General features: G+C 37.0%; 3 protein-coding genes and 1 long non-coding RNA gene across 4 annotated transcripts; 3 read left to right on the forward strand and 1 right to left on the reverse strand.

The window, feature by feature from the left end:
• Positions 1-270: 270 nt before the first annotated feature.
• Positions 271-5,592, forward strand: LOC114717350 (MDIS1-interacting receptor like kinase 1). Its single transcript, XM_028902475.1, has 4 exons — positions 271-550; positions 665-793; positions 2,298-4,832; positions 5,045-5,592. The coding sequence occupies exons 3-4, from the start codon at positions 2,435-2,437 to the stop codon at positions 5,452-5,454; spliced, it is 2,808 nt and encodes a 935-aa protein (XP_028758308.1). The 5' UTR covers positions 271-550; positions 665-793; positions 2,298-2,434; the 3' UTR covers positions 5,455-5,592.
• A 1,129-nt stretch (positions 5,593-6,721) lies between these two features.
• LOC114717346 (auxin-responsive protein IAA11) lies at positions 6,722-10,101 on the reverse strand. The gene is made up of 5 exons (XM_028902469.1): positions 9,547-10,101; positions 8,066-8,400; positions 7,407-7,545; positions 7,170-7,231; positions 6,722-7,069 (listed from the first exon to the last, which is right to left on the reverse strand). Exons 1-5 carry the CDS (start codon positions 9,882-9,884, stop codon positions 7,020-7,022), a joined length of 924 nt encoding a protein of 307 aa, XP_028758302.1. The 5' UTR covers positions 9,885-10,101; the 3' UTR covers positions 6,722-7,019.
• A 2,342-nt stretch (positions 10,102-12,443) lies between these two features.
• On the forward strand, positions 12,444-14,784 carry LOC114717345 (uncharacterized). The gene is made up of 4 exons (XM_028902468.1): positions 12,444-12,568; positions 12,975-13,774; positions 13,897-14,069; positions 14,181-14,784. Exons 2-4 carry the CDS (start codon positions 12,998-13,000, stop codon positions 14,305-14,307), a joined length of 1,077 nt encoding a protein of 358 aa, XP_028758301.1. The 5' UTR covers positions 12,444-12,568; positions 12,975-12,997; the 3' UTR covers positions 14,308-14,784.
• Positions 14,785-15,980: 1,196 nt separating this feature from the next.
• Positions 15,981-16,919, forward strand: LOC114717330 (uncharacterized). The gene is made up of 3 exons (XR_003737700.1): positions 15,981-16,233; positions 16,452-16,659; positions 16,854-16,919. It is a non-coding gene; the product is annotated as an uncharacterized LOC114717330 (long non-coding RNA).
• The last annotated feature ends 3,832 nt before the right edge of the window (positions 16,920-20,751 follow it).

Raw genomic sequence — 20,751 nt, forward strand, 5'->3', positions numbered from 1 at the left:
TTCTTTTACAATTTGAAACCATGAGAACAAGAGGTTAATGCTAATTAAACACAAGGATAAACTTATAAGTGAAACGCTGAAAAATAAGAGCTTCATTTTCTTCCCCCTTTCAGCCACAATAGTCAAAAGGTCAAAAGTCAGCGCGAGTAAAAGCAAAAATTTGTACATCGGATCAGGAAGAGACCTGGACAGTCTCAGTAACATTTCATTCTTGAACAAAATCCATTTTTGGATTTATTTCATCTATTAGGGGGGAACGAAGGTAAACGTTTTTGTGAGCCTTAGCGATGTGCATGTGGCGCATGTGCAGGAGAGGGCGATTTGGTCTCATTTAGCATCTAATCGCTGCGTGTAACATTAGGTTTTCGATTTCTTTTTCGATTTTAAAATCATGAAAGGCTGGTTCTGGTTTCCGTTGGCATAAAAGCATGTGGACGCACGTAAGCAAGCTTCTCAGAGAACTTCGCTTCACTTCGCGCCCTTAAGATTGGATCCATATGGGCATCAATTATCAAAAGCAATCATCAAATAATTCAATATTTGAAAGAAGGTACTACTCTGTATGACTTCCATCTGTTTTATTACGTGGTTAGGCATCGAATTTATTCTAACTCTAAGCATTGGACGGGGAATTTCTCTTTATTCACTTTATTTATTCAAACAGACCACGTGTGTGCATGTGAATATTGAAAGGCAGAAAGAGCAAAAAGATAAAAGAAAGAATTTTTATCTCAGATGTGGCAATTAGTGGGTTCAGACTTCAGAGTCTCAGACCATGATTGATAATGCGCAGGTGCAGCACTTTTCTCCCATTACCTTCTTTTTTGTCATATTTTATTGTTATTCTTCTGGGCATGCCTCCGCTTCCATCTATTGCTTTCTTCTTCATCTTGAAGGGCGTGTTTGTTTTTGAAAACTCAAAGGGTCTCTTTGAGAAACATGGTTCATCAACAACTTGCAGGCAAACTGTTTGCAGTATTGCTTGGGTTTTCTTAGTGGGCATATTTCTAGTCCAATAAGTTTATGCGTCATGTTTTAGATGAAGCTCTAGGTATTACAATGCCTTATGCATTATTATTTTAAATTTTAATTTTAATGGAGGGTAGAGTTTGTCTCATTTTCATGTTTCTTATGCCCTATAACATGGAAAGATTCCTGCTTCTAATCATAATGAATAGTTAATATTTTGGAGGTAGAACCATCAAATGGATGATGGTTCCGCCCGTCTCCCTCTGCCATTTTGTAGTAGAATACAATAATTGAAGGTACAAATTTCTTCGTTTACAATTTGTTAAAAGTTATTCCCGCTATCACATGGCTCTGGTTTGGATTTTGATGTTAAGATAATCACAAGTACATCAATGTTCTTGGGTGGATCCCAACCTTAACTATATTTTAAATGGTCTACTAAGGCATCATTTCTGAATCTTTGTCATACTTAGAAGCTACCCTTCCATCTTCTGAAACTCGTAAATTCTCTTCTACCCTCAGAGCGCGGTTAAAACTTAAAAGTAGCTTTATACATGAATTTGATTTAACTAACTGAACTTTTTCTTTTCTGATTTCATAGTTTTTATCTTTGTTACTTTTTCTACATCTGGTCGAATCTCAATCATGGATTGCCTTGTGAGCAGGTTAAATATTAGTTTTAGGATAGAACACACCCTCACGAATTATTCAGCAGATTTACTCTTGACACCAGAAGGTACAGTTTTCCGATGCCTTCATTCTCAATCTTCTTTAAAAAAAATACGTAATTACTGCAAGAAAAAAAAAAAAAGTAACAAAACAAACAATCAGGGAAGAAGCTTTCTCTAACAAAGCCAACGCAGTTGCCAAATTATTCATCTCTCGAGTTGGCAAAGCTAAAACTAAACCAGCATTAAGCGGCACATTCTCTCCCATGTTTTATGTCGGAGAAACTTCGAATAAGACCAAAGCTTCACTCGTCATTACTTGCACATTACCAGCTGTTAAATACCTGACCAACCCTTAACAATGACCACCTCTCGTTGATGATGTATTTATTGGTCATATATTATACTGGATCAATGCACTAGTTGTTCTTCTTTCAACCACGTCCTCATAACTATTACTTTCTCCGTGTTCTGTCCATCCAAACTACTTCAGTTTCAGAGGAGAGTGCAAATGATGGACAACTGAGAGGTTAAGCAGAGTGAAGAAGAATAAGATGCAACTGAAAATTCTGCTCTTCTTCTGTTGCATTTTCTGTTTCTCTTATGGTCTTGCTGCTGTTTTGAATGATGAAGTTTCTGCTCTACTTTCTATAAAAGCAGGTCTTACTGATCCGTTGAATAAGCTGCAAGATTGGAAATTGCGGGACGAGGCACCAAGAAAAAATGCAGCGCACTGTAACTGGGTTGGCATCTCATGTAATGCTGCTGGAGCTGTTGAGAAGCTTGATCTATCCCACATGAATCTCAGTGGCAAAGTATCCGATGAGATACAAAAGCTACAAAGTCTCACTACTCTAAACTTATGTTGCAATGTATTCTCCACAACATTGCCAAAATCTGTTGCCAACCTCACCACATTGAGAAGTCTTGATGTCAGCCAGAATTTCTTCGTTGGTGATTTTCCATTAGGTCTTGGAAAGGCACCACGACTAGTGATTTTAAATGCATCCAGCAATGATTTCTCAGGTTTTGTTCCTGAGGACCTTGGAAATGCTTCTTTCTTAGAGACGCTGGATCTCAGAGGCAGCTTCTTCCAAGGGTCTATTCCAAGATCGTTCAGCAGATTGCAGAAGTTGAGGTTCCTTGGTCTTTCTGGAAACAATCTCACTGGAGAAATTCCAGGAGATCTGGGACAGCTTTCCTCACTGGAGTATATGATTCTCGGGTACAATGCATTTGAGGGTGGGATTCCTAGAGAGTTTGGAAATCTCACCAATCTCAAATATCTTGATATGGCAGAAGGCAATCTTGGAGGTGAAATTCCAGCTGAATTGGGAAACCTGAAATTACTTCGCACGGTTTTCTTATACAGAAACAATTTTAAAGGCGGAATCCCTCCTTCTTTGGGCAATCAGACTTCGTTGGTGTTGCTGGATTTCTCTGATAACATGCTATCAGGAAAAATTCCACCTGAAATTGGTCAACTGAAGAATTTAGAGCTCCTCAATTTCATGAGCAATCTTCTATCTGGTCCTGTGCCTTCTGAACTTGGGGATTTGCCTCAATTGAAGGTTCTTGAGCTATGGAACAATTCTTTGTCAGGAACATTGCCAAATCGCCTGGGCAATAGTTCGCCATTGCAATGGCTTGATGTATCATCCAACTCTATAGCTGGTGGGATTCCAGAAACAATTTGCGGCCAGGGCAATCTCACCAAGCTTATTCTTTTCAATAATGCCTTCACAGGTCCAATCCCAGTCAACTTATCATTGTGCCCTTCACTGGTTCGTGTCCGAATTCATAACAATTTACTTAATGGGACGATTCCAGTTGGTTTTGGGAAGCTTGGGAATCTTGAAAGGTTAGAATTGGCTAACAACAGTCTCACTGGTGAAATTCCGAATGACATTGCTTCTTCCACATCTCTTTCTTTCATTGATTTCTCCAGAAACAACCTCCATTCTTCTCTCCCTTCTGCTATTCTTTCCACTCCGAATCTCCAATCATTCATGGTCTCCCACAACAATTTGGAAGGTGAAATCCCAGACCAATTTCAGGACTGTCCTTCACTCGGTGTTCTTGATCTGTCATCAAATCGTCTCTCTGGAAGCATTCCTGCCAGCATTGCTTCTTGTCAGAAATTGGTTAACTTGAACCTAAAAAACAACCAGTTGTCTGGTAAAATCCCGAAGGCACTTGCCAACATGCCTTCATTGGCCATTCTTGATTTTTCCAACAACTCTCTGACCGGTGAAATACCTGGTAGCTTTGGTATTTCTCCTGCTCTGGAGGCTCTCAATTTCTCGTATAACAAGCTTGAGGGTCCTGTCCCCACAAATGGCATGCTTAGAACTATTAACCCAAGTGATCTTGTGGGTAATGCAGGCCTATGTGGTGGCGTCCTTCCTCCATGTGGCCAAAACTCTGCATATGCATTGAAGCATGGAAGCTCACGAGCAAAACACATAATCACAGGATGGGTCGTTGGAATATCATCAGTGTTGGCCATTGGGATTGCCATTTTCGTTGCTAGATCTATATGCGTGAAATGGTACTCCAATGGCTTCTGCGTTGGAGAAAAGATTTATAAGGGTGACAAAAGGTGGCCGTGGAGATTGATGGCATTTCAGAGGCTTAATTTTACAAGTACTGAAATTCTAGCATGCATCAAGGAAACAAATGTGATTGGAATGGGAGCAACTGGTGTTGTTTATAAGGCTGAAATATCGCACTCAAATACAGTTGTGGCAGTGAAAAAATTGTGGAAATCTGGATCTGATACTGAGGTAGGAAGTAGTGATGACCTTGTTGGAGAGGTAAATCTGTTGGGTAGGCTAAGACATAGAAATATCGTTAGATTACTAGGATATCTTTATAATGACGTTGATGTTATGATAGTTTATGAATTTATGTCTAATGGCAACCTTGGAGATGCCTTGCATGGCAAACACGCTGGAAGGTTGCTTGTAGACTGGGCTTCTCGTTATAAGATAGCTCTAGGAGTTGCACAAGGGCTTGCTTATCTTCATCATGACTGTCATCCACAGATCATCCACCGAGACATCAAGTCTAACAACATACTGCTTGATGCAAATCTTGAGGCAAGGATAGCAGATTTTGGATTGGCCAAAATGATGATCAGAAAGAATGAAACAGTCTCCATGATTGCCGGGTCCTATGGCTACATTGCCCCGGGTGAGGAGTTAGTTCTTATTTTATCAGATTAATGGCAACTTTACTTTTAACGTTATCTGAGAAAAAATATATTTGTATATATAAATATATCTATACACATAGGATGGTGAGAACTCAGAACATAAGATGAAAATTTCAATCAGCAGATTACAGCATAGATTAGACTGTCTATCTTATATATCCGACATTTCTAATGCTTGTTTCTTTGGCAGAATATGGATATACCTTGAAGGTGGACGAAAAGATTGACACTTACAGCTATGGAGTAGTTCTGTTGGAGCTTCTCACAGGGAAGAGGCCACTGGATTCTGAGTTTGGAGAATCTGTGGACATTGTTGAGTGGATTAGGAGGAAGATTAGAGATAACAAGCCTCTAGAAGAAGCATTAGACCCAAGTGTAGGAAACTGTAGGCACGTTGTAGAGGAGATGCTTTTAGTTCTTAGAGTATCACTTCTTTGCACAGCCAAGCTACCCAAAGACAGACCCCCCATGACAGATGTGATAATGATGCTTGAAGAGGCAAAGCCTCGGAGTAAAAGCGATCGCAACAATCAAAAACATGAACCTAATAAGATGATGTCAGTTTTTAGCACATCATCACCTGTTAGTGGCCTTGTGTAGGAACCGAAAATGGAGGTTGTCCAGGCCAGCAATCTGATTCTTCCATTGTATTTAGATCTGTATTTTGTTTAGTCTCATGTAATTTTATAACCACTGGTTCATATTTTTTTTTCCTAAGAGGCTTTTGATTATCATCAATATGGATCAATTTTCGCGAGAAAAAAAGAAGCTAAGATTTACACTCTCTTTGATCCACAATATTGAATTTGAACATTTTCTAGAAGCCCTATCCAGTCCGAAATGTAGCGCAATCAGTAGTGTTTATAATTTCTTTTTCAATTATATCCTTCCTCAACTTATTATTATTTCATATAAATAAGGAGGGGTGTTTCAATGAAGTCAACTAGCTAAATGTAAAAATTTATTTCATTTACTATTACTTCGTATGATGAAGGAGAGATCAATGTTTAAGATGCATTAACGAGGGACTTGATCTGAAAAATCCTGTTATCCCATCTCATCCCTTCAATAAAGTTAGGACATCTTTTCTCGGCTCATGTAAATCGATCCAAAAATCAATCACAATCTGCTCGCCACACAAATACTTACTCTAATCTTTTAGGATTTTTAGGGCTTTTTTTTTTGGTGGTGGGGGGGGGGGGTGTGGGAATCACACATACTCGTTGATTTGAACACTAAATTCATTATTTTCAGTGAAAGCCGATCGATCATCGACATTTTATGAGTTCTCGAACTTGAGGCAGGTTGTCCCATGGATGATAGAACTTAAACCCAAAAAAAATCCAAACTTACATTCTATTTTCTTGCAACCTATTAAATTACGCGACCTAGGCCTCAGGTCCACAAATACATACTATCAGCATCAAGGATAATGGTTACAATTTAGTTGGATTTGAAAACCAAACTCAAATTAAATCAATTTTCACTTATCTACTCACTTTCAAAATTTACCACCCTAATCCTTACTAGTAAAAAGTTTGATTTGCTATTAAATATAAAATGTTAATCCATTTTGTCCCCTTTTACTTATCTAAACTAAACCTATTGATTACATATGGCAAGAAAGTTTCCTAGAAATGGTAATTTCAATCCAAATGAACTAAAAAAATATTTTACAAAAACCAACACATATTTTTTATAAATAACTAATTTAACTACTTTTCTTAGTCTATTCAAATTAGTAAAATAGATCTTATATTAAAGACCGGAGATAGCATTAAACTGGAAAAAAGTTACAAAATTTAATCAAATCAAATCCCTGATTTTAATTGCTTTTAGTCTTACTTAAAACTATGACATTCAAATAGACATTAAAAATCACTGTTCAAGCACGACAATGACTATAATCAAATGCCAAACAATCCGTTCTTTCCAGTTAAGAAATCACGTGGACTTACATAACCATCTATGGCGCCCAAGTCCTCCAGCTGAATTTCATGGAGGGTCAAGTCACAAATAGACTAGACAATCAAACAACCAACAATTAAGCCAGAAACGAAACGAAACAAAACAAAACGCGGTGCGATCATTTTAAATCTCAAAATCCTGTATTTCTTTTCTTATTATTCCTTTTCTTCTCTATCTATCGGAGCCACCCGCAAGATCTATGCGCGCAAACTTCTCTGCCTGCTGTTCTTTTCTTCAGACTTTGGTGCTGCATATTAGTAATCACGTCACAGAATAACATCATTACAATGATGAAACTAAGAAACATTTGGACATTGGAATAAAAGAAAATATATATCCCTGCTTACCCAGTCCATTAGCCTCAGACGTTCTCATGATCCTCAGCCTCCTCACTGAGCTTAGAAACATCCTGAATACAAATAGAAAGGGAAAATAATGGATATCAATCATCAAACCACGCAAAACATGATATCCAGCTTCTTTGGCAGCACTTTATTATATAAAGAAAGCTCTCTAAAACAAGAATAACAAAAATGGTTTCTTCATACTTTCATTACAATAATGACTATGAGCCAAACACATACCCCCAAGGTACATCCCCAACAAGCATCCAGTCTCCATCCTTGTCTTCATAAGTAAGTACAAACTTGGAAGATCCATCCAGCCATTTTGACCGTCTTTCCGCTCCTCCGACTATAACGCCATGTTCTTCTCCATTTGATCCTACTGATAATGATGTGTATATCATTAATAAACAGAAGAGAGTGCTGGGAATCACAAAATTGAACCCCATCATACAACTTATTACTCAAAACCATATAACGTAAAGAGAACAGGAAAGGACTGAGACATAACAGGATGATGTCATTGAAAACTTGTAACATTAAATCATTTGGTAGGTCGAACATGTTTGGATAGTTCATATGTGAATATAAGAAAATTTTGAGAGAGTCTTAGAAATGAAGAACCACATATGAACAGAACTATTCTTAATAGAAGGAGGGAAAAGCAAGCTCGTGTCAAATACGACAGGCACGCATCAAATAAACCAGATATATTAATATTGTTAGACTATGGTCAATAATCCCATTTATTTGTCACATACAAGGCATACACAAGATAGAACGGTACAGTTGCAATAATATTCATCATCCAAGTAGAATCATAATGATGACATCATTACAAGAGTTACAAAATCTCTGAGATCACCCAAAATCAAGAAAAAGGGGGAAAAAAAACTCACTTTTACTAGAAACAGTTGCAGCATGTTCATCGAACATCTCCTCCAAAGCAAGTGCTAAGCTTTCATAGGAATTATGAGCACTCAAATCAACCTTCCTTCCAATTGGTAACCCGTCCACATTTACCTTCACAAACGAGGAACTCTTCAGGTGCCCATTACCTTTGGCATTAGCATTGCTATTATCGATGCCATTATCAGTACTCCTCCTTGCCTCTGTATTATTGCTCTTACTTTTCTCTGTCACTGAGTTGAACACGTTAGTGACAGTTGACTTTGCATGATTGTTAAAGCTATTCATTCGATATGCTCCCACAGGAGGCCATCCAACAACCTGACTGTTTAACGAATTCCGTTTTGCAATAGAATGAAGAGATCGAATCAATTATACAATCAAATTATACACGAACACACGAGCAAGCAAACAAATTATACTCATCATGACTTTTTAAGGCCAGAGACAATGATAACTCCAACAAGGAAACAGAGATCTGCACACAGCAGAGTTGTAGTTGAGGAACACTAAACCAACGTTTTGGGTTAATAGTGATAGCTCCAGAAGGCTGAAAATGAATATTTAAGTTGGTCTACTGATGCAAACAAACTACTATGCCAAATTTATACACTTTGTGGGTTATTTCTGCTCCAGAGGTTATGATACTGTTTCGCTTTTGTCAACCAACCTACGTTACAATGATTTTTTCACATGACCCACCAAGTTTTGATGTAGCCACAGACTTTCTACCGTTCCTATAATTATCAGTTGTCTTGAATCCTAAGGAAACTGAAGCACCCATTATATCAGAATTTTAGATGGAGAAAACGTCATTGGATCCCACATTAACTATTATAGAATATGAAAGCACTAGATCAGGCGCATCCCAAACCTCACAATCCACACATAAAATGGCCTCAATTTAATCTAAGAAAAAATAAGCAAATATTTCCTCTGAGAGTCAGAGAAGCGATTACATTAACAATGCATGATATAAATTTCTCTCATCTGCATGAAACCAAAGGATACGAACCGTTATAGATACTTACCACCGTTGGTCCTAAAACAATCTTAAGTTGCACTAATACTTAATACCATTACCTTGTTAAAATCCCGTTCCTTCGTGATGAAATGGTAATCTCAAAACAAGCTCAAAATTAGTCCAGCGGTCACTTTTCTATAAAAGCACATGATTCAATATCTATAAAACCATGTCTGACAATGGTGCGTTAATATCAATTTAAGAGATTATAGAACCTTACGAACGAGTTACAAACAAGAAGATAGAAATACTCCAGATAATATCAGTAGAAACCCCAATTAGATGCATGCACTAATCCTAGTCATTGATCAATTAATGAGATCACATAAAGATGGGAGAAAAAATAAATTAGAAAGTGGCCAAAAACTGAACAGATGAAGCAAGCCATTATAAGATTTTAACATTCCAATTAAAGCGAGTAAGGAAGAACATGCTAACATAATTCACCTGGGGCCATTAGCAGCAACAACAGAATCGGCAGTTCTCTTGGTGCCAGCAGTGGCGTTAGGCCTGGTCACAGAGGAAGGAGAGGAAGAGGAAGAAGATGAGGAGGAGGTTGATGAGGCTAATGAAGTTGCAGAACGAGAAGAAACCATAGAAGGAAAATCTTTAGCCGTTAATATTCTGGCAAATTGATTCGTGGAAGGTGGCTGGGACTTCATCCCAGGAGGACGAGAAAGGCTTAAGCCAAGACCCAATTCAAGGTCAGCCTCATCTGGGCAAGAAGAATCCTCCGAAGACATGACCAAATTATCTTCCTTTGACACGGTTGAACCACTCTGCATCGCCCGTAATATAGTTCCCAAGTGCCAACACAAGGCAAAGAAGAGACCGACCTTTACCAGCAAAAAGTTACAGAACAAAATGAAAATTATCAAGAGTGGATGAATTTGAAGGCAAGACTTGTGAGAAAAAGAAATCAAAGGAAATATTAAATAACAAAAGGATTGGAGAGCAGAGAGGCATGGGGCTGTGTTTGGCGGATTATAGAAAAGGCACAAGGAAAAGGATGGAAATGAAATAAATGGTTATGTGTGGAGGTGCGTTGAGAGAGGGCGACCATTGCCGCGGGACCCGCCTCTCAGGGTTGTGTGCCCTTTGGATCGATGCTGGGGAAGTGGAGAGTGAAGAGATGATGTCAGGCAAAATTTTCATTCTTCTTTTATGCTTCACATCCTTCTTCTTTCATGCTTATTTTGTGTTAGAATACATACAAAGACCATGTTTTAATTTTAAAACTCATGTTAAAATAAAATTTTTTTCTGGAACCTTAAAATAGGTTTCTTGATGTTGGCTTGAAGTTGAGTTTCATTCCCATTTTTCAATGCTTATAAAATTCTCTTCTCTTTTTTGCCAACATAAAATCCTCTTCTTTTACTTTTTTTTAACTTCTGATTTGTCAAAAATAAACACAATGCCTCTCAACTTTGAGGAGCATTTGCACGCTTCTTCTAGTTTGTTCGAACTCAAGTTGCTTGGTTAGTTGACCAATCCAATACTATTAGTGGCGCCAGGGCCAAGGTGGGGACCACTTTACCCGCCAACATACGCTCCAAACGACAAGCCGACAAAGTGTGGGACCAGACACCACACGGCTCGGGAAAGTGGGCAGAGTAGTAATGACCCTTGTGGGCCCCGCTTGTCCCTCACAAAAACCTATATCATGACGTGGGCCCTACACCTGGCTTCCAATTCAATGTTGACAGCTCACCGTACCAGACTGTGACTTCCGAACCATTCATATGCTGCCTCGGCGTGCGCGATTCCCATCCCGGCGGTGGTAGGCCTCGCCACGTGGCCGTCTCACGCCCCCCCATTCTCTTCGGCGTTCCGTCGCCGGCGAATTTCGCTTGTCGGGGCCCGGGGGACAATCATCTATGCTGCGCCCCTGGGGGCCCCATATAATAATACTGCCAAATAATCTGATACGCTCGGGCCATTCCATTTATTTTCATGACCCGACGACTCCTTCCCCTTTCTGCCCATCACAAGATTCACTCCTTTTTTTTTTTTTTTTTTGAAAAAAAAAAGGTGTTGTATTCGAAACATGCTCCCACCGTTTATCAGCTGGAGTATGCTGCCAATGATTTTTTTGGTAAAAAATGATTCCTCTTTCTTTGTTTGGAATAAAAGCTGAATATTATAATCACAAAATATCAATACAAGAAGAAAAGCTGTCAACGCAGAGCAAAAACACCTAATTAAACCTCTTATTTCATTAAAAGCCTCTTGTCATCCACTACTCTGCGATAATAAGGTGGAAGATGATCAGTGGTCTAGAAACCAACTTAACAACGATTTGTGGCTGCGATAATCTAGTCAAATGATTGGCACAATGATTTAATTTCTTTTTATATAAAATCGGCGACTTCCCGCTCTCTTTTGGGAAACAATTTAGCTATATCAATATCATTCTTAAAAATCAATAACTCTATAATTTAATGATGTGAAAACTACTTTATAAGTGAGGAGTTATAAGTTTGATCCCACTAATAATTTCACGCATTAAGTCTGCCCCTCTACTTAAAAAAAAAAAAGTAATCTTTTAAAACATGTCTCGTGTCAACTTCTTTTTTTTTCATCTATTTTTTATTTTCACATTTTTCTCTTAAATGGGATTATTTATGTAAATTTCATATATTTTACTTGAATACTTCTTATAATTTATATAAAATTTATAAATTAAGATGTTTTTCAGGAAAAAAAAAAAGGCAAAGCTTTTGGTCAGTGTTCTGGACTTCGTATATTGGATCAGCCCCAAGCTGAAATGGGCCTATTAGTTTCTCGAATTCCCCTCTCTTGACAAGTATCCAGTTTCAGTTTTCCTTAATCACTTGGGACCTTTTGGGCTTTGGCCCAATTCGCATAAATGATTGAGCTGGGGATAATCATTGGATGGCGGGAAGATTGGAGGGCCCACCGTCCGCGTGTGCGGACCTAAGGCAAAGGAAAGGGAAACTGTCATAAAAACGTGACCTTTTTGAAGCCGTCCAGGTGATGAACATACGTGTAATATGTGGGTATGGGTCAAAGAGGCAGAAGCATGTGGCCTTCCTGTATTTTTCCATTGCAGGGTTTTGTTATGAGCCTATCAGTATCGTTTGGTGAATATGCTCTACGTGCACGCCAATTTGTCCATTGACTGTGACTTTTCCAGCACTTTTCTGCTTTCTACCGCCTTATTAGCACCAAGTGAACAACTTGATATTTTCCTCTCAGATTAGCCTGCTCATATGCTTTCTCCACCACTCAAAAAGAACATCCATTTTGAATATTTTACCGAGAAATTCGAAAATTTAGATTCTTATTCCTTGTGAAAGTTCACCTCTTCCCCTTGTATAAATAAGAGTTCCTGTTCTTGCCTTTTTTCGAACCATTTTCCGAACTTGTTCTGGTTTCTTCCCCATTGCTTCAAAACAGATTCCTACAGTGTTTTCTCTTTAGGGTATTCAAGGACTATCTGAAAAGGGTATGCTTTCTTCTTCGTCTTCCTTTTTTCATCAAGTTAAATGAAGTCTGTTTTGCTGTCCTCTGCCACACTTAATATGTTCATCGATTTAGACCATTTGCTTTCCATGCGCAAGCAAAAGCCTGAAATAGATAGGGATGAAGCTTCTTAATGTTTGCCAAATCTAGCTTGTAGCATAATCCCCATATTCCACCTTGATGTCGTACGTGGCTTGGATCTACTTATTATGATTTGAAGACGGTCAAGTTCATGTCGAATTGTCAATCATTTCAGTTAATCCAATTGAAGAGACATAATTTAGCAATATTGTTTCGGGTCAATTCAGATTTCACGTATCTGTTCATTAATACTGATTAAAAGTTTTCTGCCCCCTAATTTATAACTCATACTCTCCTCTTAACTACAGTATATCAGCGAGAAAGAAGAATAATGATGCTAAGAAGCTCTTCAACGCCAGTTCTTGGGTCTCTCCTCTCATCCTTCCCAGAAAGTCCCTGTAATTCCATGCACTTTGAAACCTCCCACGTGGTGAAGCATTTATCACCATTACCAACAACCAGTGTTCCACACCATAACCACAAACTCTCTTTTCGCCAAACTGGGCCTCTCAATCTCTCCTCCTTCTCATCCACTTCCTCTCCAATTTCACCCTCGATTGCTGACCTTGATCTCCACAGGGGCTTCAGAAGAGCTCAATCTGAAGGCAACCTGGAGGACCTCGCTTATGCTTCTTCCTGCAACAAAAGTTTGTTTACATTGGACACAATTCCATCTTTTTCGTTCAGGAACTACAAGGGCTTAAGAGAAGAAGATGAAGAAGACGAAGAGGAAAGTGAGTTTGAGGAGGAGGAAGAAGAAGATGAATGGGAAGAAGAGAAAGAAATTTCAAGTACAATGGAGGGTGTCAAGAATTTGATTGTGACTGAAGAGGTGAGAGTTGAGAAAGGAACTTGCAGGGCGGGTTTTGATGAGCAGGAAAAGATAAGTGTGAAGGAAACACATCCCACAGTATGGTTTGGAACTGAAGGTTGTGGGGACGGCATGGGTGGCTGCAAAGGAGGCGGCGGAGGCGGCGAAGATAACTCCATGGGCTCCGGCGGCTATGATGGAGAAAGGCATGAGGTGGAAGAATATTACAAGAGAATGGTGGAGGAAAATCCTGGAAACCCCTTGTTCCTGGGGAACTATGCTCAGTACTTGTATCAGGTAAGCTAAACTCCCACATTTTATTATCCAATATTGTTTGAAACTTCATTATGATGATTTGAACTCTCTGTTAATGGTGAAGACCTCATAAAATAATGGATTGTTATGTGTATTGTGAACAGCACAAGAGAGACCATCACGGGGCTGAGGAATATTACTCACGAGCCATACTAGCTGACCCAAAAGATGGTGAAGTTCTTTCACAGTATGGAAAGTTAGTGTGGGAGCTACATCAGGACCAAGACAGAGCCTCAAGTTACTTCGAACGAGCAGTTCAAGCCTCACCCCAAGACAGGTATATGTCTTTACTGCTCCCAATAAAACATGTAATAAAAAACAAGACATGACTATTCTCGGATATATTCATTATTCTGACATTAACTTATGTTTGATGATGTACTTGCAGTCATGTGCATGCTGCATATGCTAGTTTCCTTTGGGACGCTGAAGAAGATGACAATGGCTGCATTGACCCCCAGTGCTCGCCACCACACTTCCATGAGGGAGCCATGGTGGTTTCTGCGGGTGCTTGATTCATTGGAAGAACTTATGCCCATGGTCTACAAGTATAATGACTGAGATGTATTTAGAACCTTTGTACTGATTGTTCAGTGAAGTCCCAAAACGAATAGCGATTCCAGATTCTCGATCCGGTGAGGAAATAAAGAAAGGAGTGCCCTGTCCAGGAGAAGCAATGAAGCCATGAATATCATCTGCATGATAAGGAATGGTGCGGTGGCATTTATATGTATCACAGTGTCAGAGGGGGACATTTCAACAGGAGAACTAAGAAGAATGAAGTTTAAGGAAGACGGTGAAGTTTTGTAATGGCAGGGGACAGTGTCTGTGAAAAACTGGAGCACGCAATTGCGTGGCCTATTTAATCTAGCGATCAAGCAATTACGTCTGGTGACTACACAACCATTAGCCACCTGCATGTGGCATACCCTAGAGACTGATTTACAATTTTTTTTTTTAAATATGCAAAAGATTCTTAGAAGATTGATTTACCAACAAATGCTCACTTAAAAGATTAATAACTTCTCTTGGCAAAAAATTAAAAAAAATCTTTCGAATCGCATCGTAGTTAAAGAAGTGATTTAAAAATAACAATACTTCAAGCCTCAAGGAGTAATTAAAATTTATGTGTAAGGTTCAACGAATAAATGTGTAATTTTATCATTAAAAATTAGTATAATATTAAAAATAAATAAGCAAATAAATTATATAATCCTTACAGTAACTCACAAGTAGTTAATACGGGATCAAAAATCTTAAAATTTTGTGAGCTTGAAACCATTTGATCTGTTCATTAATTTTGAGTGGCACAAAGCTGCTATGTCATCAAGAATTGGAGTATTTTCTCGATGTGTTAATAAATATTGCATCGAAACCACTCAATATATAACTGAAGTGAAGAAAAACGTTTTACTTATTAGGTTGCACAATAATGAAAGTTCGTTTAACATCTAATGGTTAATATTACTTCTCCCATCTTTAATATAAAACTTAATTAACTAATTTGATTAGATTAAGAATGTTAGTTAAATTAATTAATGTGATATGTTTTTCTTTTCTAAAACACTTTAACTATCTTTCGCAATTCTCTCCCACCCTCCCTCTTTGAAGGAATATCAGTAGGGTTAATTTGAAAAAAAAAATTGATAAACTTGTGAAATAGGTCTTATATATGAGATTTAATTAACTAATTTGATTAGATTAAGAATGTTAGTTAAACTAGTTAATGTGACATGTTTTTTTTCCAAAACACTCTAAAAATCTTTCACAATTTTGTCCCACCCTCCCTCATTGAAGGCATACCAATAGGGTTAGTTTGGAAAAAAAAAAATTGATAAACTTATGAAATAAGTCTTACATATATGATCAACATTAGCTCCCTAATTAGATTTGGAAGGAGTATCTTAAACCCACAAAAACTTCATTCAGCTAAGTTTAGATACTTTTGTCTTTAATACAAAACTCTCAAATCCAATAAGTTGAGGTTTTTTGAAACGTGTTTTTTAAAGCCAGAATAAATATGTTTATACTATAAACTATTTTTTCAGTTCTTAACATAAAACCTAATTAACTAATTTGAATAGATTATTAAGGATATTAGTTAATATGATATGTTTTTTCCCCTAAAAACACCCTAGCATTTTTTTATATTTTATTTTATCTCTCTTCTATTTGATTATTATTGAGGAATTACACGTTGGTGCCTGGGAAGCATTTGAGAAGGGGCAGGATGTCCATATGCAAGCAGCCCCATCCCAAGCTGAGCTGCTTTGCAAGGATTTCAAGATAATGAAGGAAAAATTGAAGTTCAAACAAAGGACACTATTTTGGAGAAGTACGGCAGTGCAGCTGATGAGGACAAACTTCCAAGGGAACTTCTTTTGGGTCAAAGCGAGAGGCAGGTTGAGTATGACCGTGCTGGTAGAATTATAAAGGGACAGGTGAGATTTCAATTCAAAATTATTAGAGTCTGCTGCTGTGCTGCATTTTCAACATGCATAATTTTAGTTGACGTAATCCTTGTTAATGGTGTAACTTGACCATTTCCTTGATTGTAATCTGAACGTCCAAGGAAAACATGATATGGTTAGCACTTTATTGTCTGTGATTGTCCTATATAGGATGATAGATTTAGTTATTTGTCTTTGACTTCTAACAGGAGGCAGCACTTCCCAAGAGCAAGTATGAGGAAAACATCTACATTAACAACCACACTGCTGTTTGGGGTTCCTGGTGGAAGGATCACCAATGGGGCTATAATTGCTGCAAACAGACCATACGAAACAGCTATTGCACAGGAGCTGCTGGTATTGAGACTGCAAGTGATCTCATGAACGCTAACATTGCTCATAATGAGTCTGCTGAAGGTATGATAGTGATGAGTGGCCGAAAACCAACCATTATATATCTTTACTGTACCTCTCTACCTTACCCCTTTCTTTCTTTGTTCTTTTCCCCAGTGTTTGATCTCATTCTGCTATATCATATGCGGCTTCCTTTTTGATCGAGTTTATAATGTTAATGTGCTGATTTGGTGAGTTCAATTGGTAATATTACGCAGGAGGATCAAAGAACGAGAAAGATGAGGGGAAGCGTAAATATAATGTTAAATATTGGGATGATGAGGTATGCATTTTGAAATCGCTGTGTGAGAATTTGAGTGTGCTGGCCTCTGGCTCTGATTCTCTAAACAACTATATATCTGCTGCTATAGGTCACTGCAGAGGACATGGAAGCGTACAGGATGAAGAAAGTTCATCACGATGATCCAATGAAGAACTTTCTACACTAAACAGCAAAGATAGAGGGCGTATAAATATTCCGCCTTGTTGTTGCAAGTTTTGGAGCTTCTGTCTTTCTTGCTGCCACCTGGCTGCAGGATTTTTGTAGATTGGATCAACCTCATACAGTTTTGTTGAATACCAAGATGTAGTTTTGGTTTTGTAATATATTCATTAATTATATCATTTGTTGAATTTTAATGGGCTTTATCATCATCGTCATCATCTGCCTCTTCTTCTAAGATTCAATTTAACTCTACCGATCCTCCGTTAATTCCCAAACGGTTGGACCTCTCTCCCAATCCCCTTCTTTCTCTCCCTCCGTTTTGAAAGAAAACTAATATAAGTTTGCATTCCAAAATACAAATGTTGGATCGCATTAAAACGAAGCATATATTTGTTTCAGTTGATATTTACAGGTTGCTGCGGCGCAGAACCTCTCCATTTAGGCACCCTTTCCATTTTCCTCCACCAACCCAAAACCACGTCGTTCCCCACCTCCTCACAAATCAGCTTCTTGTGGTTCTCCTCCACGTAGTCCAGCGATGCTGTTTTGCAGTGCCCTGATGTTAAATAAATGATAAAAACAACTCACTCAAACAAGAAAAAGAAATCGGATATCTCTTTCAGTCTTCACACATAATGCAGTCCTTATATAGCCTCCGATGATTGCCTCTTTTTTGTTAAGACTACTCATTAATTTGAAGTCTGATATTGTATAAATGAATAAATAACTCACGAGGCTTGCTATAATTGCCGCAGTGGCGCCGTTCTTTCTATTCCTCCATTGCTGTTTCTCAGTCAATGTATGTGAAGGAAGACTGGAAGAGATCTCTGATTTTTTTTCCCCTGTTTGAGTGAGTGTCTTTTTTTTTTTTTTTTAAGGTTACGTCACTGCAAAATGATGTCGCTCGACCAAGTGGAGGGGAATACAAGAAGATGATTGCCGGAGAGGTGCGAAACGACGTAATTTTGTCTTGGTGGAGAGAATGCCTTAGTGGAGAGGTTCCGTGCCGAGGTTGCTCGATTACTTGAATAGAACGAATAATTTTCAGAAGAATTTTATTACTAATAAATTTTAGTCACAGAAGTAAAAGTAGTTATACGGTTGAGCGAAACAAAGTAGCAATTTTTTTTTAAATGTGACAGGCGTCTACTTAATAGGAGACTTGGAAAACATGATGTTTGCTCTAGAGGGTGCTTAGTTTGCCTCAAAAATAAATTTTTACATAAATTAAAATAAAATTCTCCCCACATATTTACTTTGTATATTATAAAATTACTTTTAAAATTATGATTTAATTCATATAAATACCCCGTATTAGTAAAGATTTTACTCTCACATTCCATTTGAGTATATGTGGATGTACTCTATGGTCTATGCATGAATCAAGATTTTCAATTAAATATCTTCAACTTCTTCAAAAAGTTTTGGGGATTAATTAATATTAATTGTTTAGTAAAGATTTATTGAAATTCTTCTCTTTTTTTATAGGCGCTATTATTAAGTTCCACCAATATAATTGACTAGATAAATGCAAAAAGTATTCCTGATACAAATATATGATTAGAAGAGTGTTCCTTCCTTGTATATAGCGAATAGGATATTGCACGTAACCACTTTTTCCGTTACAGTTATACTTATTATATTATCCAAAAAAAAAATTACACTTATTTTTGAAAAAAAAAAAACTATACTTGGCTATTTCTTTCTTATAAATAGTCCTACTTTTGTTGACAAGATTTATTGAAGAAGCAAGATATTCTTCTCACACGCGATGCACGGGAGCGAGAGACTTTTACACGTCTGAAGTAGAATAAGAATGAGAAGTATGTATTAGTCGTTTTATGAGAGTAAACAAGTATGGGGTGCTCAATGTGAAATAACTTGTGATGCTCATTGTGTTTGGTGCTTATTGTCTAATATTATTTGAAAATGTCTCAACTTCTCAAATGTTTTTTTTTTATTTCTTTTGAATATTAGATTTTACATAATATGAGTTATATATGTTTTGATATCTTATAATAATAAAACGGTGCACTGTTTTTAGTTTTGTAATGACAAGACGAAGCAACTAGAAATAATAGCCTATTATTTTCACCCCAACCAGTCAAACTGTCAATTTTCCCAAACTCCTGGTGTTTCTAGAAGCTTTTTCACATCTTTCTTGGGCATTGCCAATAAAAGAGGAAAGCCTTCGTCAAAAATAATCATTTATGGCAAACCCTTTTAGTTCTACTGGCTTCTTCATATCCATATTACTCGTCATTATATCATGTGAGCAATAGATTTTTAACAAGCATGCACATGATTTTTTTCTGGAGCTTAAAAGAGGAAAGACTTTTACCAATAGAAAGCAAAATATTACTCTCTAACTAGAGTCACAAAGTAGCCCTGACTTTGCTCTCTTTTTTTCTATTTCATGATGGGAAACCAAAAGATTACTTGGAAAGTTAAGATTTAAGACTATCCACTATTTTAAATGCTCTCCAATATGATAGAATACGTGTATTTTATAGTAATAACTTGTAATGCTCAATATATTTGGAACTTCTAATGTGTCTTTGTCTTGTGCCATTTGGAAATTGCTCAACTTTCCAAATGTTTTTCTTTCTCTTTTGATCATTAGATTCTACCAAATGGCATTAGGAGCCCCATTAGATATAATTTTATATAATAAACTCCAAAAATCTATCAAATTTTATTATAATTTTCTAATAATTACTGCACTTCATGATATTTCTTATAATAACATACAGTGCAGTTTTAATTTAAAAAATTAAAACTGCACAATTTTTTTTTAAAATTTAAAGTCCATCATTTTTATCACAATAAGATATCAAAATATCATTTATTTTATATAGAACCTAATCTTCAAAAGAAATCAGAAAAAATATTTGAAAAGTTAGAATATTTTAAAGAGTAGTAGAGATATTTTGAGAGGGGAAAAAAAACACCGGAGGCTCCAAATTAAGTACGTGCTAAACCTATTTCTATCACAGGTTAACTTTTCGAGAATAAAAACTTTATTGAAAAAAAACTAATGCAGAAAGTTGAGTGTGGTAGGAAAAATAAATAAAAAAATCAAATGTTTAAACACATTGAAAGCATAATTTATGAAAAAAAAATTATTTAAAAAATGGTAACCTTTAAAAAGGATAAGAGGAAGTATCTTTCCCAACATACACCATGGGGAGTCGGAAACCATTATGTGCTTATTTGAACTATACTTTCTTTGTTAGTTCATTTTATAATAATTGATAATCAATGATTATTTGTGGTTGCGAAAAAATCGAAAGCAATATTTAATGAAAATTTTATCTGTAACACCAGTTTGATTGAGGGCTTTCAGTTCCTAATTAAGTGAAATAATTAATATAATCAATAACTAAACGGGGTTAAACTAAATGGTTCATGTTGATATTCAAATGCGCATTAACTTTTGATGACGACAAATGGGAGTATCATGGTCCACAGATGTGCGATAGATGGAATATCATCTCTCTAGTGACACTTAGTGGGTGATCATCATTTAAAACCCATTAAATCTGGACAATTTAAATCTAATTTGGACATACCAGATGTTAAATTTTAAATTATTTATTATTAAGTAAAAATTATTTTTTATAAAAATAATAGTTATGAAATTATCTTTATTTTAAATTTTGTATCAATTA

The sequence above is a fragment of the Neltuma alba genome, unplaced genomic scaffold (assembly GCF_004799145.2).
Source record: "Neltuma alba isolate B1F8T4 unplaced genomic scaffold, ASM479914v2 tig00011733_pilon, whole genome shotgun sequence".
Classification (NCBI taxonomy): domain Eukaryota; kingdom Viridiplantae; phylum Streptophyta; class Magnoliopsida; order Fabales; family Fabaceae; genus Neltuma; species Neltuma alba.

Bases quoted from the DNA above. Each gene is read 5' to 3' on its own strand.
- LOC114717350 (XM_028902475.1), top strand. From the start codon at position 2,435: ATGAATCTCAGTGGCAAAGTATCCGATGAGATACAAAAGCTACAAAGT. The intron at 4,833-5,044 runs GTGAGGAGTTAG...TTTCTTTGGCAG, and splicing joins CTATGGCTACATTGCCCCGG to AATATGGATATACCTTGAAG.
- LOC114717346 (XM_028902469.1), bottom strand. From the start codon at position 9,884: ATGCAGAGTGGTTCAACCGTGTCAAAGGAAGATAATTTGGTCATGTCT. The intron at 8,401-9,546 runs GTGAATTATGTT...TTCGTTAAACAG, and splicing joins GTTGCTGCTAATGGCCCCAG to TCAGGTTGTTGGATGGCCTC. The intron at 7,232-7,406 runs GTATGTGTTTGG...ATTTGTATTCAG, and splicing joins GTTGGGGATGTACCTTGGGG to GATGTTTCTAAGCTCAGTGA.
- LOC114717345 (XM_028902468.1), top strand. From the start codon at position 12,998: ATGATGCTAAGAAGCTCTTCAACGCCAGTTCTTGGGTCTCTCCTCTCA. The intron at 13,775-13,896 runs GTAAGCTAAACT...TATTGTGAACAG, and splicing joins ATGCTCAGTACTTGTATCAG to CACAAGAGAGACCATCACGG. The intron at 14,070-14,180 runs GTATATGTCTTT...ATGTACTTGCAG, and splicing joins CAAGCCTCACCCCAAGACAG to TCATGTGCATGCTGCATATG.